The 26576-nt window shown below is 40.5% G+C and overlaps 1 protein-coding gene across 2 annotated transcripts in view; it reads left to right on the top strand.

The window, feature by feature from the left end:
• Nucleotides 1-26576, top strand: part of adcy1b (adenylate cyclase 1b) — a 71110-nt gene that overhangs the window by 27158 nt on the left and 17376 nt on the right. The window contains exons 5-13 of one of the 2 annotated variants that reach the window (XM_079613574.1): nt 6201-6328; nt 8134-8292; nt 8378-8519; nt 9285-9440; nt 15277-15471; nt 21088-21185; nt 22296-22380; nt 23252-23341; nt 23439-23698. In XM_079613574.1, the coding sequence (XP_079469700.1) occupies nt 6201-6328; nt 8134-8292; nt 8378-8519; nt 9285-9440; nt 15277-15471; nt 21088-21185; nt 22296-22380; nt 23252-23341; nt 23439-23698 (1313 nt within the window). Of the gene's footprint in view, nt 1-6200; nt 6329-8133; nt 8293-8377; nt 8520-9284; nt 9441-15216; nt 15472-21087; nt 21186-22295; nt 22381-23251; nt 23342-23438; nt 23699-26576 lie in introns of both variants that reach the window. The other variant, XM_079613573.1, reaches the window with a different exon arrangement.

The raw sequence follows: 26576 nt of genomic DNA, 5'->3' as shown, positions 1-26576 counted from the left end.
CCCAAAATCTCAAAATTGACCAGTGAAAAAAACCCGGTAACACTTTACAATAAGGGTGCACTAATAAGCATTAATTCATTAATGTTCTGTGAACGTTCCGAAACAAGCAGATACATTTAAAAAACGTTAGACGAACGTCCAACTAACCATTTCAGAAAAACAAATGCTCAATGAATGCTGTATAATTTCTAAATAACGTTTCTGTGCTGACATTTTGAGAACAGTGTTAAAGACCCGATACTGTTGAATGCATGTTCTAGTAACGTTACTGGAAGAATGATTGTTCATAACTTTGAGAGAAGCTTATCAGAACGTTAGCTAAAGTACTGAGAACGTTCCCTGTTAGCTGGAGAAACCAAGAAATCAATCTAGTAAGCAGGTCTCATCCGTTACACCTGACACATATTGATCCGTGGCTTTGCATTTATCCGCTGTCTTACTGTACACGCGGGACGCAGAGATATTCAGTGTGTCGTGCACCTCAGTGGAGGATTATCGAGATGAGAAGAAACACATGTTGCCATTGAGCGTGTGATACAGTGCTGGATCATGAAGTCCTCAGGGGAAATGTGTCAGGAAATATAATGTTTCCTGAGGTGCTCTTATAATGTTGATGACATTTTTCTACATTCATCATTTAGGGACATAAATGACCATGTTGTACCCTTACATTGGCCCTATGATTTAAAGCGGTGTGTCTCCTTTAAGACTTTAATGTAAACGCCCACTTCTGTGATTGGCCAACATCTTCCGATTGCAGCTGTTGAGCACAGATGTAATGATCTCACAACTGCATTTATGCACTCGTACATCTAACTCAAGAGATTCGCTGAGCAGTGAAGACAGTTTCATTGATTATAACGGTAGTTTTGGTGAAAGTGAAGAACTCAAATTACAACTTAAAGTGATTGACAGCTCCTGCGATTATAAAGGGAGTGTTCTTTAATTGTTTTTTATTTATTTAATTTCCTAGCTATTAAGAAAAACAGTGTGAATTTGCTGACTCATAAATAACGATAAATTATTTTTGCGACATGAATTTTTGACTGTACATGAGTCCTCACATATCAAAACAATTTCATGAACACGCTTACTTTACAGCATTTCTGGCGTTCCATGTTTTTCCGTAAAAGTCTGTTTGCTAAGCCTCTCAAATTGCTGGTTTTACCAAAGAATCAACATTGAAATGAACCGAACAAACAAATAATGCTCTACTGAGACATTTATATTATTATCATTTATCACTTATCGCCATTTTTTTATTTATAATTTCCCCACCATATTTGGTGTTGTTGAAACCCAGGGCAGGGTAGTGTGTTGGGAATATAACCAGGGATTTGAACCCCAGCCGTCTTAAAGGACAAATGCTTTGAAATGTCCTGTTTCTCCAGAAACAAATATGTAAATAGGTAGTAACGTGAAAGATGAAAATCCTGCCATCACAGGGGTTTTCACACCGTGGGTTATTGTCTTTCTGAACCCTGATTTATGAAACTCCAGAAGAGGGACAGCGTGAGAATGAAACAACCCGTCATAAAGCCAACAGTGCTCGCCTCATTAACTTGATGACACTCTTTATACAGTCACAGACTCTTTCAAGAGCACAAGCTTTCAAACAAATGCTCAAGTGTGTAGTTTAACATGGCTCGCCCTGTCAGGTGCTGTGACAGGTTGTTTAACACATTTAGACATGTTTTAGCAAGTGCACAACTCACATTTTACCATTATATCCTTATCTGTAAACGTTAGGAAGTGAAAGTCACACAATTATTTCCATTTCGCAAGGTTCGGGTCTCAAGAAACGCATGCACAACATGTACGGCAGACAGATGGAGCGGAAGACTTGTGACTAAAGATTCATTTTGATTAGATAGTTGTTGAATGTATCATTTATCTTCTATATGCAACACAAATATTGTTATTGTCACATCTAGTTTTGTTGATTTCTGTTTAGGGACTCTTATTTTGATCTTTATTTCATTCCAAGGGTCTTGTGTTCTCAGTTCCTGTTTCCTCTGTGGTCATGGTTTCTAAGGCTGCGTCCAAAATCACATACCGTATCTTCCGGACTATAAGTCACACTTTTTTTCATAGTTTGGCTGGTCCTGCGACTTATAGTCAGGTGCGACTTATATATCAAAGTTAATTCATACGGACTGAGATGATCCAAGAGAAAACATTACCGTCTACAGCCGCGAGAGGGCGCTCTAGTTAGCGGAGTTGTTCAGAAGCGACACCGAGGAAGAACTCAATGGATTCAGTGTTGAGGAGTGAGATCGGGAGCTCGGTGAACTTGCTGACCGGTAACTTGTTGGACTCGCTGGCTAATGTTAGTTTAGCCTATTCAGCCTCAGGTGTATGTTCTGTGTGCTATTGTGCAGCTGAATAACTGTTAATGTGTTACGCTAACACACCGGACACTATTCAGCTGTTGTTCTGTGTGCTACATTGGAGCTGAATAAATTGCCTTTCCAGATTAAATGTCTGTTCTTGGTCTTGGATTTTGTGAAATAATTTTTTTAAATAAATGCGACTTATAGTCCAATGCGACTTATATATGTTTTTTTCCTCTTCATGACGCATTTTTTGACTGATGCGACTTTGGAGCGACTTATAGTCTGGAAAATACGGTACTCTCTTGAGGAGGCACTTAATTACACAACCTGTAAATAGTTTGAATGTAATCTGGACGTACAACATCCACCATTATCAGTTGCGTCGCTTCACTGTCATTCACAAACCCTCTCCCGTGGCCTCATGGGAGAGTAAAGTGTCCATCAGATGCACACTTCAGAATCTCACCGGAAGAAGAAGCTCATCCGAGTACTTTTAGCTGACTCGTTTATGAGTATTCAGACTCTTCTTTTGCCACGGACTGTTTTTCGCCTACTATATAGTAGGGAAGTATGCGATTTCGGACGAAGCGTCATCATGTTCTCATTTGTTTCCTTGGTTACTGATTATGTTCCTCACCTGTGTCTCATTGAGTTGATCATTATCGCATGCATGTTTGATCCGCTCACTGTCGTGTATGTGTTTTTATGTTTAGCAGATAAACCTGCTGCCTCGATCCTCTCCTCCTACAGTTATATATGAGAGAAGTAACTGTAAAGCGGTTATAACATATCATGTAGGACGTCTCTCACGTTTACACGCTGTACAGTGACAGTAACTTGTTCCTGCAGAACATTCGACCTGAACACACTTTCTGTTTTTTTAACTGTTTTTCTGTCTTTAAAACTGGATAAGCGGTTCTTTTTGTTTTATATAATGACATTTATATTTGAAACCTTTTTGCACAGTCACTTAGTTTATTCATCCATGCAAGTGACCTTCACATTTCTGTGTGGTGTGATTTGAAAGGTCTCGGTACATTGGTCTCATCTGAGGAAGATCTGATATTTTTCCCGCTGTGTGGAGGGTTTGCAATGAAACGTGTTAATCCAGCAAACTCATACATACACACGTCATGTTGTGTTACTGATCCTCGTGTGTGTGTCTGTACTAGTTGAGCGGCAGGTGTATGTCTGTGTCCTCAGAGACGTGTGTCAGTCATAGAAGGACACATATACGGTTGCGTTGCTGCGTGGTTTGAATCCCTGTAGTTGTTAAGCTGTTTGTAGGAGTTTTCCTCGTGGCTGGTGTGTAAAGAGTCGCTCCTGATCCTCTGGTGTTTTGAACTGTGTTCCTCCTGTGCGTCTGTGGTGTTTTTCAGATGTTTTCTGATGAAAATGGTGCATCTGATCTCGCTCTCCTTTGAGTTGTGTTGTCTATCAGTAATCGGAGTAAAACTACAATCAGTGATCACACGAATATAAATGTCTTCATGTGCATTTGATTTACACTGTAGAGGTTGTGATTGTTTAAGCACTGATTTGTGAATATGCTTTTACATTTGCTGCCCAATTCGCCTACTTATACTACACCCTAAGTATGTACTGCTTTTGTGAAGGGAAAAGCTCATACTTCTGAGTGTGAAGCAAGAGTGGGCACGCTTTGGGAAACACTACTTTAACGGACGCTCTGTTGGTTAGTTACTGCCACTGTTTAAACTGAACTGTCAATCATCTTGTCACCGTTAAAATCCTCCACGTTCATATTAAGTTCATTTCCTACCGCTTCGGAGAGAAATGTAGCAGCACGTTGATCTGCAGTCGCGGGTCTTTCATGCGCACACTCTCCTCGTGTGTTTGCAATGTGCATAATGATGCATGTAAAAGTTAATGACCACACGTATCATTACAAAAGTTCATAATGCTGCTGCAAATGAAATATAATGTGGATATCATTGAATCAATATATTTCGTCAGGTTAGATACTGATTATTAATCACTCAAACCCCTTTGTCTGAATCTCTTTACTTAACCATTGGTGTCACACACCTGCCATGTTGGTAGTTTAAAAAAAGTAGTATTCGTGTTTGTAGTTCTAATCGAATCCTCGTCCAGCGCGCGATGGGTTGTGGGTAATATTAGCCGTCAGCGTGTTCACGGATCTGCACTTCGGATTCTGACCGGAAAAATAGACCATCCGGTATCTTTGGGATACTCATTTCAACATACTACGATTTGGGACGCTCTTATTCTAATTCACGAATACTATTTTGGACGTATAGTATGTGAGTTGGCACACAGCAATTTTCCTTATATTTAAAAATACCTTCGTGTTATTACAGCTGTGATTAATTTCTGTAATTCCCGTAAACCGACCCATACCAGCAAACCTGTCCTACACTGACCCGTATCCAGCTCAGTAGCGGCACAAGTGTTTCACAGCACAATGACTATTCTACCTGACTGCTGTTGTTTTATGTAAATATAAAGACGCCTAGATGGACATCCAACTGAAACATTTCAGAAAAAAAAGCTCTGAATGATGTATATGCTGATATTTTGAGAACATTATAAAAAGACCAGATAACTTTGAATGAACGTTTTATGAATGTCACTTTGAGAGAATCAGAACGTTAGCTAAAGTTCTGACCGTTCCCTGTCAGAGTGAATATACATTTATCCCGAATCAGTCTCAGTTAACATCATAAATGCGTTCGTCATGTTGTCCGAGGCGTGCGCTGTGAAAGCGGTCCATGTTTAGATCGAGCTTTAAAGGAGAACTCCGGTCAATTTTAACATTGAGCTCAATTTTTAGTAAATTTGGAGTGCTGTCAATACAGAGAACAATGACAAAAATCGGTGTTGCCTACACCGTGTTATCCTCTTTTTAAAATTTGCACCCTATTGACTTGAATGGGGTCTAATTTTAAACCTTATTTCTCTTATCGTCCTTGATGTGTCATACAAGTGCCCAGCCATGTTGAGTGATTCCTTCAGAGTGAACACGAGTGAATCTGACTGCAGGAGATGTGGAAGATATGAATAAAAATGATGTTATATCAGCCAGCGCACATGTATTTACATCCTGTTTTCGGTCGAAGTCCAAAGTAGTCGATTGTCGAGTTCACGCGCGTGATCATTTGTAACTAAACCTATGCACGTCAACTCGACAATCGACTACTTTGGACTTCGACCGAAAACAGGAACTAAATACAGGTCTGTGCGCTGGCTGAAATAACATCATTTTTATTAATATCTTCCACATCTCCTGCAGTCAGATTCACTCGTGTTCACTCTTAAGGAATCACTCAACATGGCTGGGCACTTGTAATGACACATCAAGGACGATAAGAGAAATAAGGTTTAAAATTAGACCCCATTCAAGTCAATAGGGTGCAAATTTTAAAAATAGGATAACACGGTGTAGGCAACACCGATTTTTGTCGTTGTTCTCTGTATTGACAGCACTCCAAATTTACTAAAAATTGAGCTCAATGTTAAAATTGACCGGAGTTCTCCTTTAAAGGGATAGTTCACTTTAAAATTAAAATTCTGTCATCATTTACTCACCCTTGTTTCAAACCTGTATTAATTTATTTCTTCTGCTGAACACAAAGGAAGTTATTTTGAAGAATAACCAAACAGTAGTCTGTACCCATTGACTTCCATAGTAGGAAAAAAAAACGTTTAACTCTTTAAAAGAGTTAACTGTTTGGTTACCGACATTCTTCAAAATATCTTTCTTTGTGTTCAGCAGAAGAAATAAATTAATACAGGTTTGAAACAACTTGAGGGTGAGTAAATGATGACAGAATTTTAATTTTAAAGTGAACTATCCCTTTAATGTTTCCCTGTGTTGCTCTGCAGGAGAACCACTGCCGGCGGATCAAGATTCTGGGCGACTGCTACTACTGTGTGTCTGGACTGACCCAGCCCAAAACTGACCACGCTCACTGCTGCGTGGAGATGGGCCTGGACATGATCGACACCATCACGTGAGTGTGTGAGTGTGTGTGTGTGTGTGTGTGTGTGTGTGTGTGTGTGTGTGTGTGTGTCTGGACTGACCCAGCCCAAAACTGACCACGCTCACTGCTGCGTGGAGATGGGCCTGGACATGATCGACACCATCACGTGAGTGTGTGAGTGTGTGTGTGTGTGTGTGTGTGAGTGTGTGTGGTGTGTGTGTGTGTGTGTGGTGTGTGTGTGTGTGTGTGTGTGTGTCTGTCTGTGTGTGTGTGTGTGTGTGTGTGTGTGTGTGTGTGTGTGTGTCTGTCTGTCTGCCTGTGTGTGTGTGTGTGTGTGTGTGTGTGTGTGTGTGTGTGTGTGTGTGTGTGTGTGTGTGTGTGTGTGTGTGTCTGTGTGTGTGAGTGTGTGTGTGTGTGTGTGTGTGTGTGTGTGTGTGTGTGTGTGTGCCTCCTGTTCAAGGGCAGCAGGGCCATAAATCTACTGTTCCCTCAAACACACTGCTCAGTGCTCCTGCTCGCACGATCGGTCTCCAGAGCACTGTTTAGATTTACTCATGTCTTACACTTAGTCTCATACATGTCAATTATGATTATACATTTTCATCAAACATTATACATTATACATACATTAAATGGCTCATATCATCATCATCAGATCATGCAGTGTGACAAAGAGCTTTTTGATACAACTGTCCTTGTGTATTTTGATGAGCACATCAGATGATGTTTGGATTTTTTTTTTAAATTGCCGCATAACTCAAAAATGTCCTCAATTACCAGCTGACAGGGAACGTTCTGGCAAGGTTAACATTAATAGAAAGTTAACTGGTCTTTAATAACACTCTCAAAACAATAGCACAAAAATAAATAATTATACATTGAATATTCTTCTCTGAAACATTTTAGTATTTAAATGTTACTACTTTCAGAACGTTCAGAGAACATTCAAAAGTAACGTTCCCTCTTAATGTTTGAAGAATGATCAAATGAAGTGATTTATTTACGTTCATTTAACCAAGAAAAAGCATTTTGAACATTCAGAGAACATATCAAAAATAACTTAATATGAACATCAGCTGGAAACTCACACACGTCATTTCAAACCTGTATGATTTTCTTTCTTCTGTGAAACACTTATCTGAAGAATTAGAATATTTATTTATGAAGTCATGATTTAATAAAAGCTTAGAAAGCTGGAAGTGCCTTGTATAAATGAAACATCCGTGGCCACTGTTACTTTATCCTGCAGCTTTGCTCTTTGCTTATTCATAACTGTTTTGATACACTTTATACAGTGTGTGTTACTGTAAGCGTCTGCTGTCAGCATCACATCAGTTTGATGTCAGCGCCACCTGCTGGTCAACAGTTACACACACACTACTGTATATATAAAGAGAAGTCTCTTCTGCTCACAAAGGCTGTAATAATTTAATATAAAATAGTTTTTGAAAGCCAAGTATCCTGAGGACCTTTGTTTAATGTTAAGTTTGTTAATAAGTCATAAGATCCTGCTCTATCTCATCTCTGCCCACTGTGACGTTAATATCCAAAAAAGCACAACAGGGGCTCTTTAAAATGTATTTTTTTACATAGAAAACAAGTTATTTTAAATTGTAATAATATTCCACAATATTACTGTTTTCACTGTATTTTTGATCAAAGTAACCCAGCCTTGGAGAGAATAACTTTCAAAAAACACATCAAATCTTAGTTTATTTTGACTGATAGAATAAATAGTTTTAGTACCGGCTGAATAAACCCGCTTCATCTGAACCATGGTCTTCACACGAGTGCTTCTAGATGACGGCTGGATAAAACACAGGTTGTGCCGGCAGGTCGGTGGCGGAGGCCACAGAGGTGGATCTGAACATGCGTGTGGGTCTGCACACGGGACGCGTGCTCTGTGGCGTGCTGGGCCTCAGGAAGTGGCAGTACGACGTCTGGTCCAATGACGTGACGCTGGCCAACATGATGGAGGCTGGCGGACTGCCGGGGTGAGCACCTCAACCTGTTCCCGTCTCCCGAGTGTTGTTCTGGACAGTTTTAGGACTGTTGTCCTGTCATGTGATTGGTTCGCAGGAAGGTGCACATCACACGCTCTACACTGGAGTGTCTGAATGGAGATTATGAGGTGGAGCCGGGGAACGGCCGCGAGAGACACGAGTTCCTGCTCAAGCACGACATCGAGACCTTCTTCATAGTGCCATCTCACCGCAGGAAGGTGTGTGCGCTTCTTCATACCTTAGATCACACTGCTCAACAAACTGCGAAGATGACAACAGCGATCAGTGTCCTGCTTTTCCGTTTCTATGCGCTTGCAACGCTAAGGTCATGGGTTCGATTCCCAGGGAAAGCAAGAACTGATGAGAATGTAAATGTAGTAATCTTCATAAATTAGGTATCATTTGAAAGCTGAAACACAAAAAAATCATCCTGTGAAACCCGTTTAAAAATTTTGAAATTGTGTTACCATGGAAACGGTACTTTAAAGCCTTTTGTGGCAGACTCCTCCCCCTTGTAGGCGGAGTCATGTTTCATAATTTCCCAAATTGTACAAATTTATTTATTTTAATTTCTAATCTTTCCAAACATATTGTTGGAAAAGTCTGAGATTCAAGGTTCCATATTTGGTGACATTATGTGTAAAATGTATATTTATGACAAAAAGTTTTTGGTACAGCGCCTATACAACATCTCACAGTAACCTACATTTTTGTGATTTTAACTTCAAATTTGGAACACAACTTGACTAAACATAGGCCTTTGGTTTTATAGCAATTTTAGTTTTTTTTTAAATTATTTACTTCTGTAACTTTTTTACACTTTTATACTTTTTACACCAGGCGTTACATTTATCTCACGTTACATATGGATGGTCCCTGAGGCCTACATCTGTTGATTTTCATATCACATGTATTAACGTTTTCATATTCAGTCTGAATACGGGATGGGATCTATTTACTAATATTTGTGTGTGTTTTTTCAGATTTTTCCTGGTCTGATCCTATCAGACATCAAACCTGCCAAAAAGATGAAGTTCAAGACCGTGTGTTACTTACTAGTGCAGCTCATGCACTGCCGCAAGATGTTCAAGGCTGAGATTCCCTTCTCCAACGTCATGAACTGTGAGGACGGGGACAAGGTATGTCTGTTTGAATGAGGACACACTGCTGTTGTGTGTGATGCATGTAAAACAAACAGTGTCTGATGGTAATGATGTAAAGCAGCTGGTGTGTGTTGTCTTGATCTGGACGTCACACAGCTGTTCAGATCATCCCAGCCTCTGTCAGTCTCCAGCTACGTTCACACTTTCAGTCCAAATCCCATTATTTGTTCATACATTTGGAATATGATCTAGATTATTGACTGTCCACGCTGTGTATCACAACTGTTGTGATCTGACTTGTGAGTCCTGTGGCACTCTTTCGTTTTCCGGTATATCTGAATTTTAATGATAATGACATTGCATTGGTATGCCTATGCCAAAAACAACACCAGCATGTGTAGACCAGGCTGACTAGCAGTATATTGGGTTTTTTCACTCGCCATTTTACTCGCAACAACATAACTGGACCATTTTATACAGTGTGAAGTCTTTAAAAGGATAGTTCAACTAAATAATTACAATTCTGTCATCATTTACTCACCCTCAAGTTGTTCCAACCCTTTATGAATTTCTTTCTCCTGCTGAATACAAGAGAAGACATTTAGAAGAATACGGGTAACCAAACAGACCCAGGACTTCCATAGAATGAAAAAATAAATAATAATAATAATAATACTAGGGAAGTCAATGGGTCTTCTATTTAAAAATACTTGCAAATAATTACAGCTGTAATTACATCTATAATTACACTATTGTTCTCTTAGGCCTTGTCCACACTAATACGCTTGAAAACGCATATTTTTCTCTCCGTTCTGGCCTTCCATCCACACTGAGACGGCGTTTTTACAAATTAAAATGAAGCTTTTTGAAAACGCTCTCCAAAGTGGATAAATTTGAAAACGATGTTTTGGCGGTGTAGTGTGGACTGTCAAAATGGAGGTATTTGAAACCGATGATGCATGTTTAATCATGTGATGCATATTGTACCAATAGATATTAATGGTTATATCGGTATTGTGCCTGTTATGTGCTATTCACTTTTACACTGTTGCTAAGATATGTTACTTTGCACACTTTTCATAACACAGTCCTGCAAAGATGACTGAAAATTTTCTCGCATTTGCTGTTCTGCGGCAAAACATGAGAGCAGTTGAGTGCCACCTGGACGCATCAGTGAATGCTGAGATACAGTATTTTGCTAAATAAAATTGTCCTGCCAGAGGAATTGCGCCATAACTTTATTTTTTATTTTTCCGTCCATATCATCTCAGTGAGCTTTTGTGAGGGTTGACGCATGCGCAGTAAGGTGAATTTCGCATTTTCCGACTTTTGGAAAACTTTTGGAAACTGCTGCTGTGGACGGAGGGCGTTTTTTAAATGAAATCGCCATTTTCAATTGTATACGGATTAAAGTAGATGTAGCCTTAATCCACCCTTAAACCTACCTATACCACCAAACCTGTTCTTACCTTACCCGTATATCCCACCTCAATAGCAGCACAAGTGTTTTCAATGCAACATTGAAGTTAAGTACATAAGTACATGTACAAAACGATTAGTAGTTAAAGACACCTATTATTAAGTGGGACCTAAAACCTTGTTTCCCTTTCGAAGTGGAATGTCGACACATTGTCTGGAGTTGTCGTTATGGGGAACTTCCTCTCTGCAAAAGCCAGGTGTCTGAACACGTGTACTAAACATGCCAATCTATTGGCTAACTCCAGTCTATGACATCATGAGTGGATCTAAGAGTTATTCTTCATTGTCTTCCTCCATGTAGGTGCTTCCTTACACCAGAGGAGAGCTCTGCGTTATCTGTCTCACCCTGGAGCATACATGTGCAGCTCCAGAGGGAGCTGGATGTGCCCACTGTGACAAGTGTATATTAAGGAAGTTCTGATCGCGTTCGTCTCTCTTTTCGACGGGGGAGGGACAATCGCCTGCGCCTCGTGGGTTTGCTAAGGCAGCGCTGCGGCGACAATCATGGGGGTTTGTAAGTTGAACTGGCTGAGGAATTTGGGGAAGTAGTAAATATTTAAATATCTCCTCAGGCGAGTTCAATCAATCTACTTGATTTTGAAGCACACTTGCAGTTTGCAGAAAGGAAAGTGGATTTGATTGGAGAACCACATGATGATGTTTTAAGTCTGGTTCTCCCACCAGCCCTGCAAATGGGGAACTATTGGATAGAATGGTCCACACCACTCATAGTGTATGTCTGCCCTGATCGCGTGAGAAACTGGTGATTCCTAGTGGGCCATGAATGTCCTTCCCCCATGAGCCTAACATTTCTTCCAGACCTTCTTTGTGAGGTAGAGAAGTCTTGGTAGAAACCATACTTGGTTTGCATCTTTCCTTTCCAGCATTTGAGCTATTGGGCGAGCACGATATATGAAGATGCCCCCTGTGAAGGTACCACTAGCGGTTTATCTTTCACAGGGTGAGGCGTCTTAACTTAAGGCTCTGGCCTTCCCTTCAAAGCCGTGCCAAACCATCTTGGAGCTTGTGGAGTAGGCATATGTGTTTCAAGAGTTTCAAGGAGGTGAGGCCGAGGTCTGCCGCCTTTTGGTGATTTATCCCACATAAAGCTGAGTCCAGACCCTCTGCCTCCTCTAAGCCTTCTGGCCCGTCTCCGGGAGACTCCAAAGAGCAGGGGGTTGAAGCGTTGCACTGCTAAGAAGAGGAGGCAGGACCTCATGGAAGTGATTACTAAAAGGCGCTCTGAAAGAGCAGCTCATTATTCATTCTTCCACCCTCCCCTTACCGACGATGAGTGAGGTCCTGTGAGCGTTGACACCTGGCTCTGCCATGGACTAATTGTAAGGTGCATGTTTGCTAACATTGGTCGATAGACAGTCCTAGGAGTTAGAGTTACTGAAGGTAACTGGCTAATGTGTTGATTCACTGTCGAAGTGAACTGATGCGATCTCACATTAATTCAGTGTCCCTCAATCGGCTACTGGCTCAACCTGGCGAGTGGTCACGGTATATCCTTATGACCCTCACTTTCTAAATGGGTAATTACTGCTTCTGGAAGCAATTTAATTCCTTGTCAGTATGTGTAGCACCTGTCTCTATTTTTAAGATTGAGCAGTGAAGCTAAGGCATTGTTGCATCAACCCTATCAGCTACTGATATAGGTTGATGTAAACTAGCAGTTCACAAACTGATGACTGATCATGTTATATGTTCAGTCTCATTTGTTCTTGATTATAACATGGATGACAGTGATGATATACATAATTCTCCTGTCACCAAGGCCAGCTGTCATGCTCAGTCCTCTGAAACATTTCTTGAGTTGAGTACATGTGTTATTAGGAAGCCCCCCTCTTTTTCTTAAGGGTGGCTACTATAATGCGCTAAATGGGACAAGTTTTCCTGCAGTCTAGGGTTGATTCGGGGTGAACAGGGTTGGAGTTATTATTAATCTCCACCTTGGATTGCTCTCTTCCTGACATTAATTGTGTTAGATCCCCTTAGCGAGGATGCAGGGGTGTTCCCCTCAGGTTTTTTGAGTCTGGGTGATAGAGTTTTAGGCATACTATTTAGGTAGGGTATGAGTTGCACTCCCATAATTATATGTGTTCTTTAAGTAGGACATGGCTCCCCTGCGGTCTCCTTGGAGTTTAGAGCCCAGGTAGTTCGAACAATTAGTAACTCATGTTCCACTTTCCCTAAGTTGAAGTAGGGATTGGCTCCCCCTTGGCTGAGCGGCATTATAAGAGTTAAAAACTATTACTATGGGTTGAAAGCATCTTAAAGACATGCTCCCTGTCTTTCCTTTAGGGTGGAGCATAGTAGACGAAATTGTAATTCATCTGAATCCGTCTGTTCCTCGCCAACAATGGTTGGGTCCTAAATTAGGACTTAATGCTCCCCTATAGCGGGTATCGCTCACAACTCTGGTCAACCTATACTTAGGGGACCTGGCAAGTTAGGGTGGTCGGACTATGGCCTCCCGGCTTGTTATAACAGCACTGGCTCAATTAGTGCTTGTAGGTCTCTGAGCAGGTCCCAGAGGCAAAATGGACAGGGTTGAGATCTCTCCCCTATGGATTTAGGTTAGATAAGTAGAGCTTTAGCTCCCCTGCAGTTTAGCTCCTTACTTAGGCTTTGAGTTGAAGTGGTAATAGCCCTTCCACTATGCTCCTTGTGTATTTTCATCTCCTTTTTTGATGAAGCGAGAGCCTTTTCACCTCCCGAGAAGTAGTGGTGAATCAAAGGTTGTAGTTGAGTACTCCTTTTGGACAAGCTACCCTGAGGGCTTTGTCAATATACTGATACTGTCAATATAGCATCAGAAACTTGCTCTTGTGGCCTTTAGGTTTTCACCTGGCCTGCGAGGGAGGATGGAAGGTTATAAGGCCGGGACTTCCCTTGCAATAGAGCACTGAAGCTGAAATGTCTCTTGCTATTAGAGAAATTAAAGCTTAGAGAGTGGCTCCACTAAGAAGTGTGTGGCTCAAAATTTTGTGCCTGGGGGTTGACGCACCTTGAATCTGATTGACCTATAGAGTCGGGTTACTTTATTGCTACTATAGTTTACATACTCAGCATAGTAAGGCAGGCACCTCCTCAGCATGGTAGAGTGTGTATTTGTTCCCCATAGCATCAACTCCAGATGCCGCGTCGAAGTTCCACTTCAAAAGGGAACGTCTCAGGTTACGACTGTAACCTTGGTCTCCAGAGAAAGGAAACGAGACGCGGAGTCTTGTTGCTATGCATCAGGTTGCCTGTACGTCTCCTTCAGACAAAAGAGTTGATAATGTATTTTGCAGGCGCTCTCTTGTTCTCATAGACTTATTCTCATATGTCATAGACTGCTTTTGGCCAATAGATTGGCGTCTTTTGTTCAGACACCGGTCACAATGAAGGCATTCCCCATGGCGTCCCATTTCCCGTTTTAAGGGAACCAGGGTTACAGTCATAACCTGAGACATTCTGCAATGTCTTTCAGCATGTTTCCTACAACATTTTTCTTGGTGTGATAAAGTGGCAGATAGAGCAGTCAGGACTGAGTTGGATTCCCATTAATGTGGAATGAATGTGAAAAGAATTTCAAACCACATATGAATGTAGGTTGAAATGGATTTGTAAAAATTGTATTTAGGGCCAGATTTACTAATAAAAAGCATCAATGCAACACCTCTTTTGGTATTAAAAAACTACTGTCAGGATTTACTAAGACACGCAGTGAAAAATGTGCGATGAAAAGGCATGGACACAGTTATTTTTGCAGCTGACCTTATTTCATTTGCATTTGTATATTGTAAATTCCTTTTCAGATGCAAAATGTATGGGAGGAGAGTATGAATCATGCAAGGTTTGCGCTAGTCAACTTACTGGTATTTGCGTAATTTTTTGCATCATTATTTAACGCCCAGAAAAAGCATGTGTTAACCCATTTAGTGCTTGACATGCTGTGATAGTTGCTGTAGGAGGAGGAACCACAGGGAACAGACAGCGTGTGATAGAAGGGAGAGAATCTTCTCCACTCCTCTTCATTTATTTGGAATGCCAGAGGAAGACACTATCTGAACATTTAATGTGCCACGCCACGTTATTTTTAATTCGCTGTGACTGTGTTGTTAGTAGATCACTAGTTGCTCTAGATTGCATTGGTCATTATGGAAATGAGCTGCTGCGTCTGTGTTCTTTAATTTGCGCCTTGTCAGTAGATTCACCTGCAGAAGTTTCCTCTCCCATCCCATCATTACGCTTATTTGCCCTGTTTAGTTAATCTGGCCCAAAATGTGATTTTTTTTGCCACATATATATGATTGGATTCCAATCGGATATGCACAAAAATCAGATTTGGACTGACAGTCTGATAAAGGCTTCACAACTTCATGATGTGATCGTCCGTTGGCAGAGGAGGGTTCTCCGCTCTGCTCCGGAGAAGCTAAGGAACCGCACGCCGACGGCGGCCAACGCCGCGCAGAGCAGCCCGGGGACACGCGTCAACCGCTACATCAGCCGTCTGATCGAGGCCCGGCAGACGGAGTCCGACACGGCTGACCTGAACTACCTCACGCTCATGTACAGAGACTCTGAAAGAGAGCACCAGGTGAGAGCCATAAACACACCATTATCACGTGTCATCACTGTGTCTGAGGTTAAACAGTTCTAGTGGACTGAATGAAGTCTCCTGCAGGCTCACGGTTGGATGCGGTCACATTTACTGTTGTTCAGCAAAATTTCACTGGTGAAATCCACGTTTAGATAATTAACCTAATTAACATGGGAGGAGCTCACCCAGTGAACTCAATTAGCATCAGGAGGTATATACACAGCAGACTTACCTCTGTTCTATGACAGTTTCCCAGCACCCCATCTCCTCACTTCTAACTATTCCTATCCCAACCTGGAATGGGGGGGTACTCTGGGTCCGGGCCAAAATACCGAGCTCGAAGCCCTCCCCTCGGCCAACACGCCAAATACGCATAACCTTTACTCTATTAAATGATATGAAAGTGTGAACTTGTGAAACCAGGTTTCACAACTGGTTGTAGTTGTCAAGGAACACAAAGCTGCTTGGTTTGAAAGTGACTGCAGTGTGAGCTGTGCTTCATACACTACACTATTGACAATAGACCTTTATTGCCCGTATTTCGCTAAAATATCACTGATGTGACAGCACCACTGTGTCCACTCTGTCCACTGTAATCAATCACAAATCACAGCCAATCAGAAGAGTGTGTGGGCGGAGTCTGTCTGCAGGCACACTGCACTCGCAACCAAATGGATAGGCACATAATCAAATTCATAAATATTACAGCATTTTAACATGATTAAAAATACATACTGAGAGACCGTATAAACCTGTGTCATAGAGTACACAATTAGAATGTTCTTGTTTCCTTTAATTTATTCTCAAGATCTCATGAATTATCTATTATTACTTTCAGTATGGCCGTAAATGATATTCAAACTCACATTAGACACTTTCAACATTAAAGGGCACCTATTATGACATTTAAAATGTTCCTAATGTTGTTTTGGGAGTCCCCAACAACAGTTTTACATGCATGCAATGACAAAAAACACTTTTGTTGTCGTATAATATGCATTTATTTTTACCTGATTTGCTCACCGACTCCCAAATGATTAGTTCAACGACTAATTTTTCCAAACCCCTCCTTTGCGCGACGCTAATCTGCGTTGATTGGTCAGATGACCCAGCAGTGTTTACAGAGATAATACTTATTTTTAACACGGAGTACAATGATGCTGTCATGAACTGCTCCGAGACACGAAGGTGGAGAATCCAAACGCAGCTTTATTTAAGGGGAAATCCAAAGAACAGGCAGGGTCAAACACAGGAAGGCAGTCCGTACAAACAAACAAACAAAACAGGCAGGGACCAGAGGCAAGAGAGTAATCCAGGGACCAGAGGCAAGAGAGTAAACCAGGGAACAGGGCAAGATATCCAAAAACCAAAAGACAAGAAAACCAGGAGAATGCTCAGAAATGCAGTGTGACACTAAAACAAGACTTCGCGGTGAGTGAATGAATGAACAAGGTATAAATAGACAGACTAACAGGATGAGACACAGGTGAAATGCAATCAGTGAATGAGGTACAGGTGAGTGTGATCAGTGACAAGTGATGATGAGTCCGGGCAGAGAATGATGGGAGATGTAGTCTGTGAGTGAATGATAATAGTCTTGATGTGGAGTGCCCTCAGGTGGCTCTCAAGGGCACTCCAGCTGGTGACCGTTACAGATGCTTTTATCAATTCAATCGTGTTATAATAATGATTATAGTCCACTGCTTTAGTTTGTAGTAAAAAACTAAAAATAAGATGAAGAATTTAATGTTATGTTAGCGAGCATATAGCCCAGAGTTCATATTGTAAAAGCACAATCAGTCTTTGTTTGCGTTAGCCCGATGCATAAACATAACGTTTTTACAAAAAAAAAAAAAAAAAATGCAGTTACGTTACTACGAGGTATTACTCTATTCTTTAAGACAACTCCGAAAACAACGACAAACACTTCACATATCTCAATACAATTGTCATTGAAGACCTAGAAGCTAAACGGTGCTTACACAACAAACAAAATAATAATTAAGCATGCTACATAAAACATAAAAGCAACAATTATTAATAACACTTACAGGTTGTGATACGGAGGAGGAAGCTGATGCAAATACACTTAGAACTGAACCTTCCTTCAATATCAGCCGGCTCGCGAATCCAAGTTTGATTGCATTTAAGTTGGTAAAGCAATCGTCTTCAAAATGGCGCGAACAAAGCACAAGGCTCGGACTATACTTCTGTGGTATAGTTGTATATATGAATTGTAGCCACTTAGTCTTCAAATGCTCCTCCTTGGGCAGATGAAAAAAGTTGAGTTTGAGTCGCACTTCAGAACACAGCGTCTCGTCGCCATGATGTTTCCCTGCTGGCCTTGGAGCGCAATAAGTGGGCGTATCGTATTCAAATAACTTGACAAGTTGACGTCATCTAGTCAGAGAAAAAGCTTCGGTCTTCTAACGATTCATAAAAATGACTCAGAGTCGACTCTTACTTTTGAAAGACAATAACTTTATATACGGTGCACTGTCATATTTCAAACTTTGCAGGATGTTTTTGTTCACTTAGATCTATGTTACACACTACATGAAGGTACATTTCAAAATTCCATAATAGGTGCCCTTTAAATAAAGCCCATAATCAGAACCTGAGATTATCATTATCATACTTTGTATGTTGTTGTTCCAGCCGTGATGTTGCGCTAACACTTTAGATTACAGCCCGGAAAGTACTGTATAATTATAGCGATTTTACAGTGTAACTTTCTGTAATTATAGTGTAGCTATAAAGTACTTACATGTACGTATGTACAATTTGGGGAATAAATTAAAAAAACATTTATACTGTAAGTATTATAGAAATAAGGGGTACTTATTATAATATTATGATACAACAATCTTACATTTGGGAGCAATTTAGTAAGAACATTTTAAAAAATGTAAAATTTAAAATTACAGGGTACATATCTATGCATTTATACAGTAATCTTAACAAAAGTGCTTAAACTTTTGCTTAAATATTGGGTAAAGATACTCTTGTTTCATGTAGTGGTGCTTGTACCCTCTATGTAGTTACAGGGTAAGTACACAAAAAATACATAGACACAATTTAATATCACTGACTCGGAAACCTTTATTTGAAAAATAACTTAAAATAACTCAAAACAGATTTACAACACTTCTTTTTAGTTTAAAACTGCTTTTTTAATCAACAATGTTTTCCTTCTTCCTTCTTCTTTTTCTTTTTCTTTTTCTTTTCTTTTCTTTTCTTTTCTTTTCTTTTCTTTTCTTTTCTTTTCTTTTCTTTTCTTTTCTTTTCTTTCCAATGATGAATCTGAAGAAGAAATCATGTCTCTTGCTATTATATATTAAAAGAAAATGCAGTACACCCAGAAATAAGCCTCACCATTTACTCATCTTTTATCCTCATGCCATCCAAGATGAATACAACTTTTCTTCTTCAGATTAACACAAATGAAGGTTTTTAGAAAAATAAAAAATACATCTCTGGGAATACATAAAATGCAAGCTCATGTGTTCCTAAAAGTTGGAGCATCAAACACTGCAATAACTGTAGTAATCCATTCGACCCCAATGGATGGATTAATGTCTTCTGAAGTGAAACGATTGGTGTTTGTAAGAAAAATTACAATATGTTATACTAGAGGCCCATTGAATGCTTGAATCTGATTGGTTGACGAACGTTCTACGGTGTGCATTATTTTCAGGGAACTGCACGGCTAAAGTAGTTCCGGCAGGTCTTGACCGCATTACAGTTCCATATCACTTCGCGTAGTTCACTGTAATAACGGAAAATAGGAAACAGATCATAACAAGAAAAAACATGCAGCCCCATGCGCTTGATCTGCAATTCTCAATGTCTAACTTCACAATCAATGGAAACATGCAGTTTAATTTTAATAAATAAAGTATAGTCCTATATATAATCAATAGAAAAATAAAAAAAGAATGAACGAATTAATTAAAACGAATTGAATGAATAAATAAATAATAATATTGACGCACATGCTTCTCTCTCTCTCATAACTGCATTAATAACTGCATAAAGCCGGGGACACACTTACTGTCTGACTGATCATGCACGCGTGTTCAGCGCGTTCAGTGTGTGTTCACAGCGGTGTTTAAAATCTGCTGCATTCACAGTCAGAGGATGTGTCAGTGGTTAAGTGTGTCCAGCATTACTCTGCTATCAGCGGCTCAAACCTCCGCTAACTCTACAATGACGTTCTGGAATTAGCAGCGGAGCATGGGTTTAGATGCGCAAGGAACTAGTCCTACATACAAGAGCATTTTAATGACAAAAACTTTACAAACGTCTTGAAATACATCATCTGAACAATATTTCGAGGTGTGGTAACTGTAGTATAAGCGGAATAATTGACTCCAGGCCGTTGAATTATTAGAAAAATAACTCCGCTTCGCGTCGTGACTGCATTACCACCTCGGGAGTGCTTTATTTTTCTAATAATTCAACAGCCTGGAGTCAATTATTCCTTACTGAAACTTTTTAAACTCTAGTCTAGACTATCGTTTCAGACCAACTGTAATAAGGTGTTTTTCAAATAAATGTTTCCGAGTCAGTGATATTAGATTGTGTATGTATTTTTATTGTTCTTACCTACATAGAACAAGAGGGTAACAAGCACCACTTTAATTTACGGTCTGCAATGTCACTCTTACCCTGTAACTACATGGAACAAGAGTATATTTCACAGTATTTAAAAAAATTGCAATAGTTTTAGCTTTACTTGTTAAGCCCAAACTTAAACATCTGTATATGCATAGATGTACCCTGTACTTTTTAGGAAAAGCATATACAGTATGTATTAGTACACCATTATTACAAAAAGGTACACAGTGTATGTAGCCCTTAGGTCTATAATACTTACAGTATAAATATATTTTTTTTAATTATCCTGGTTGTTACCCCTTTATTTCCCAAACTGTACATATTGTTTCCTTATACTTACACTCAAGTACTTCATAGGTAGCTACACTATAATTACCGAAAATTACGCTGTAAATTGGTCTTAATTACGCAGTACTTTCCGAGCTGTAATCTAAAGTGTAACCGCAACCATTTCTCAAACAGAATCGTCACGTCACTGTTGTGGCTGCTTCAGACAAAAACTGCCCTTCCAAAAAGAAGCCTTTTATCACGTCGCAGTGTTGTGTCTGGTTATGGTGTAAACTCAGTCATGAACATGAAAGAATTTGAGCTGCTGTAACTGCTCAGGTAACGATTTAATCCTGGAGGCAAGTAGAAGTGAACCCAAATGCAACTTTAATTAACAAAACATGATCAAACATAAAACAAAGAAAATGGAAACAAGAACATCACCAAGAAACATTCAATACTAGACAAAGACACATGGCAAACATGAAGGCTTAAATACACCGAGTAATTACAAGACAAGGGACATCTGTGAACAATGATCAGACGATTAACCAATGACAAGACACACGTCAGGATCACATGACAAACAGGGAATCACATGACAAGACACAGAAACATGACAATGACAAAGTACAAGAAACCCAAAGCGTGACAGCTCAGCATTTCTCTTCTGTGTTTGACCATGTTGAAGCACGTGCTCTGTGACCGTGTGTTGTGTGTGTTTAGTATCATCAGCTGAACGACGAGTACTTCACCGGCGCGGTCGTTCTGTCTCTCGTCCTCGCTGCTCTGTTCGGCGTCCTCTACCTTCTCATCATACCACAGTACGTACCGCGGGGTTTCACTGACACACCAGTTATTGTTGGGACAGAGAAATGCTCTCCGTGGTCAATAGTATGAGGACTGACAGGATTGGTATTATATCTTAACACATACAGTGACAATCTGGAATTATACGTTTGAAAAAACTACGTGTGTAAAAATGAACAAGCAACTGTAACACATTTCTACAAAAATAAATGTACTTTATAAATAAAAAATTTCGGTCCCACTTTATATTAAGTGTTTTTAACCAATATGTACAGACATTTAAATTAATAATTTGATAAAATGTACTTATTGTGTACATACATGTTTTTAAATTGTACTTATATTTAAAAAAAAATACCTGCATGTAATTACAGCTGTAATTAAATCATAAATGACACTGTTGACCCTTCCCGTAACTGGGTTTTGAAGCATGAATGAGTTACTACATTTTGCAGACGTGATGAGTAATGATGTTCTGACTATAGGTCCGATTAGCAGCCTAACACTTTCTGCCTGCATTACTGTCAATGGACCAGGTTTAAGAAGACAATTACACTTATTTAGTTGACCTTAACAATAAACGTCAATATTTAAAACTGTTTATTTAGAATAATTTAGATTTAATTTCTGCATTATATCATCTTACCACCCATTTGTGTCTACAGTGTAGCGCTATCCAATCATTCCCCTCAAACACAGCGGATATCACTCGTTTACGGTGATCAAAGCTGTTCTCTATGAACACTCCTGTATGGGCTGGAAATAGGCTATCGCTTTATTCAAGCAACTAAACTTTGACCTAGCCTAATTATTGATGATTGCATCTTAAAGTAGTCGTAAAACGTATATATATTTTTTAAGCTGCACTTTAATGAGATCTGTTGTTTGTATTGTATTCTTGCATCTCTATAATGACATAAAGTGATCAGGGTTTGCACGCTCCCCTTTAAGTCACGATATATGCGTCGGAATATCACAATACCATAGTTCTCTGTTTCACAATACTTAACTAATGATCGTAAACTGAGGTGGGTGTCATTAGAAGAAGTATCTTGATATAAAGTTGTTCTGTGCATTGACTAGTATGATTATTTTTCATGTTTTGTTGTGTCTGTGGCTCTCAGGGGGACAGTTGTGCTGGTGCTGCTGGTCTTCTGCATCTGTTTTCTAGTCGTGTGTATCATGTACCTGCACATCACCAGAGTTCAGGTAAGAAACTCACTCACCCGGGCCAGCTATATCACACTAGTTTCATGTTCAGGGTCAAGACAGTCGAAAGCTTTTCAAATATATATATATATATATATATATACATATATATATGTGTGTGTGTGTGTGTGTGTGTGTCAATATGTGTAAATATTAAGATTTTCTTAGCAACATTGCAGTAACATTTTTTTAAAGGTTGCTATATAAAATTGGGTCCCACTTTATATTAAGTGGCTTTAAGTACTATGTACTTACATCGAAAAATAAGTACAATGTACTTATTGTGTTCATGTTTTATTGTAAAACACTTTTGCTGCTATTGAGATGTGATACGGGTAAGGTTAGGGACAGGTGTGCATTAAAGGGTTAGTTAGTTCACCCAAAAACTAAATTCTGTCATCATTTACTTATAAACCCATACTCTTCTGTTCATCTTCAGAACACAGATGAAGATATTTGACCTTATACCATGGTCTGGGTGAATACTCGATTCTGATTGGCTGCAGGGTGTCCATTAAAAAGTGATGTAGGACACCTAGTAAAGGAGTTCTAAAACCGTTAGATTTCGATTGTAAAACGAATTAAAATATAAACTAATGTTTTAAAAATGTGTTATTTGGCAAGTGAACATGGTATAAGCGGGTTGATGCCCTTCGAGGTGTCCATTGTCAGGTATTACAGTAATGGACTTCGGCGGACCTCCGCTGCGTGTCGGACGGTTCACGCCTCGCCGTCGTCCATTAATACCTGACAATGGACACCTCGAAGGGCATTAACCCTTACATGGAAATAAGTAGATTTACTTGTTCATATTTTGTAAAATTATCTTCCACCATGCAAGTCTTCTCTAATCTCTGTCTGTCTGTCCCAGTGTTTTCCAGGGTGCCTCACCATACAGATCCGGACCGTTCTGTGTGTGTTCATAGTGCTCTTAATATACGCTGTGGCTCAGGCCTGTGTGGTAAACCATCTTACAATCATTCTGAGCATCTGACCAATAGTCCCACTATTTCAATACTGTTTAGAAGCCATCATATCTCTCTCTCTCTCTCTCTCAGGTGGGTTGTTTGCCATGGCTTTGGTCCGCTAACTCCACGCGCTCCATCGCGATCATTGACCCGGCCGGAGGGCTGAACCGCACCATGGCCGAGCTGCCATGTGAAGGCGCCCAGTACGCCTTCCTATCCTGCATAGTGGGCACGCTGACCATGGCGCTGTTCCTGCGAGTGTCCTGGCTGCCCAAAATGATCCTGTTACTGCTGCTGGTGGTGCTGTACATCACCGTTCTGGAGCTCAGTGGACTGAGACACTCTTCAGGGTGAGAGACGGCTGATACAGGGCACTGAGCTCTCAAAAACATGGTTTTATATAGTTGTGGTCAGAATTAATGGCACCCCTGGTAAATATGATAAAAACTGGCTGTAAAAAATGAATCTGTATTGTTTATCCTTTTGATCTTTCATTCAAAACATTTGCAAGAATCGAACCTTTTATTGAAGTAAAGAATTGAAAGTGGGGGGTAAATCACATTATGAAATAAATGCTTTTCTCCAAAACACGTTGGCACCCTTTTATTAATTACTTTTTGCAATCTCCTTTCGCCAAGATAACTGCTCTCTGAGTCTTCTCCTATAATGCCTGATGAGTTTGGAGAACAACTGACAAGAGATCAGAGACCATGTCTCCATACAGAATCTCTCCAGATCCTTCATTCCTCCATACAGAATCTCTCCAGATCCTTCATTCCTCCATACAGAATCTCTCAAGATCCTCCATTCCTCCATACAGAATCTCTCCAGATCCTTCATTCCTCCACACAGAATCTCTCCAGATCCTTCATTCCTCCACACAGAATCTCTCCAGATCCTTCATTCCTCCACACAGAATCTCTCCAGATCCTTCATTCCTCCACACAGAATCTCTCCAGATCCTTCATTCCTCCATACAGAATCTCTCCAGATCCTTCATTCCTCCATACAGAATCTCTCAAGATCCTCCATTCCTCCACACAGAATCTCTCCAGATCCTTCATTCCTCCACACAGATCTCTCCAGATCCTTCATTCCTCCACACAGAATCTCTCCAGATCCTTCATTCCTCCACACAGAATCTCTCCAGATCCTTCATTCCTCAACACATAACCTCTCCAGATCCTTCATTCCTCCACACAGAATCTCTCCTGATCATTCATTCCTCCACACAGAATCTCTGCATATCCTTCATTCCTCCACACAGAATCTCTCCAGATCCTTCATTCCTCCACACAGAATCTCTCCAGATCCTTCATTCCTCCACACAGAATCTCTCCAGATCCTTCATTCCCCCATACAGAAACTCTGCAGATCCTTCATTCCTCCACACAGAATCTCTCCAGATCCTTCATTCCTCCACACAGAATCTCTCCTGATCATTCATTCATCCACACAGAATCTCTCCAGATCCTTCATTCCTCCATACAAAATCTCTCCAGATCCTTCATTCTTCCACAAAGAATCTCTCCAGATCCTTCATTCCTCTACAAAGAATCTCTCCAGATCCTTCATTCCTCCACACATAATCTCTCCAGATCCTTCATTCCTCCACACAGAACCTCTCCAGATCCTTCATTCCTCCACACAGAATCTCTCCAGATCCTTCATTCCTCCACACAGAATCTCTCCAGGTCCTTCACTCCTCTACACAGAATCTCTCCAGATCCTTCATTCCTCCACACAGAATCTCTCCAGATCCTTCATTCCTCCACACAGAATCTCTCCAGATCCTTCATTCCTTCACACAGAATCTCTCCAGATCCTTCATTCCTCCACACAGAATCTCTCCAGATCCTTCATTTTTCCATACAGAATCTCTCCAGATCCTTCATTCCTCCACACAGAATCTCTCCAGACCCTTCATTCCTCCACACAGAATCTCTCCAGATCCTTCATTCCTCCATACAGAATCTCTCCAGATCCTTCATTCCTCCATACAGAACCTCTCCAGATCCTTCATTCCTCCACACAGAACCTCTCCATATCCTTCATTCCTCCACACATAACCTCTCCAGATCCTTCATTCCTCCACACAGAATCTCTCCAGATCCTTCATTCCTCCACACATAACCTCTCCAGATCCTTCATTCCTCCATACAGAATCTCTCCTGATCATTCATTCCTCCACACAGAATCTCTCCAGATCCTTCATTCCTCCATACAAAATCTCTCCAGATCCTTCATTCCTCCACAAAGAATCTCTCCAGATCCTTCATTCCTCCACACAAAATCTCTCCAGATCCTTCATTCCTCCACACAGAACCTCTCCAGATCCTTCATTACTCCACACAGAATCTCTCCAGGTCCTTCACTCCTCTACACAGAATCTCTCCAGATCCTTCATTCCTCCACACAGAATCTCTCCAGATCTTTCATTCCTCCACACAGAATCTCTCCAGATCCTTCATTTCTCCATACATAATCTCTCCAGATCCTTCATTCCTCCACACAGAATCTCTCCAGATCCTTCATTCCTCCACACAGAATCTCTCCAGATCCTTCATTTCTCCACACAGAATCTCTCCAGATCCTTCATTCCTACACACAGAATCTCTCCAGATCCTTCATTCCTCCACACAGAATCTCTCCAGATCCTTCATTCCTCCACACAGAATCTCTCCAGATCCTTCATTTCTCCACACAGAATCTCTCCAGATCCTTCATTCCTCCACACAGAATCTCTCCAGATCCTTCATTCCTCCACACAGAATCTCTCCAGATCCTTCATTCCTCCACACAGAATCTCTCCAGATCCTTCATTTCTCCATACAGAATCTCTCCAGATCCTTCATTCCTCCACACAGAATCTCTCCAGATCCTTCATTCCTCCACACAGAATCTCTCCTGATCATTCATTCCTCCACACAGAATCTCTCCAGATCCTTCATTCCTCCACACAGAATCTCTCCAGATCCTTCATTTCTCCATACAGAATCTCTCCAGATCCTTCATTCCTCCACACAGAATCTCTCCAGATCCTTCATTCCTCCACACAGAACCTCTCCATATCCTTCATTCCTCTATACAGAATATCTCCAGATCCTTCATTCCTTCACACAGAACCTCTCCAGATCCTTCATTCCTCCACACAGAATCTCTCCTGATCATTCATTCCTCCACACAGAATCTCTCCAGATCCTTCATTCCTCCATACAGAATCTCTCC

This window comes from Phoxinus phoxinus (assembly GCF_949152265.1).
Source record: "Phoxinus phoxinus genome assembly, chromosome: 5".
Classification (NCBI taxonomy): domain Eukaryota; kingdom Metazoa; phylum Chordata; class Actinopteri; order Cypriniformes; family Leuciscidae; genus Phoxinus; species Phoxinus phoxinus.
Note: the sequence above shows the minus strand (reverse complement) of the source record. Positions and strands in the feature narration are given on the sequence as shown.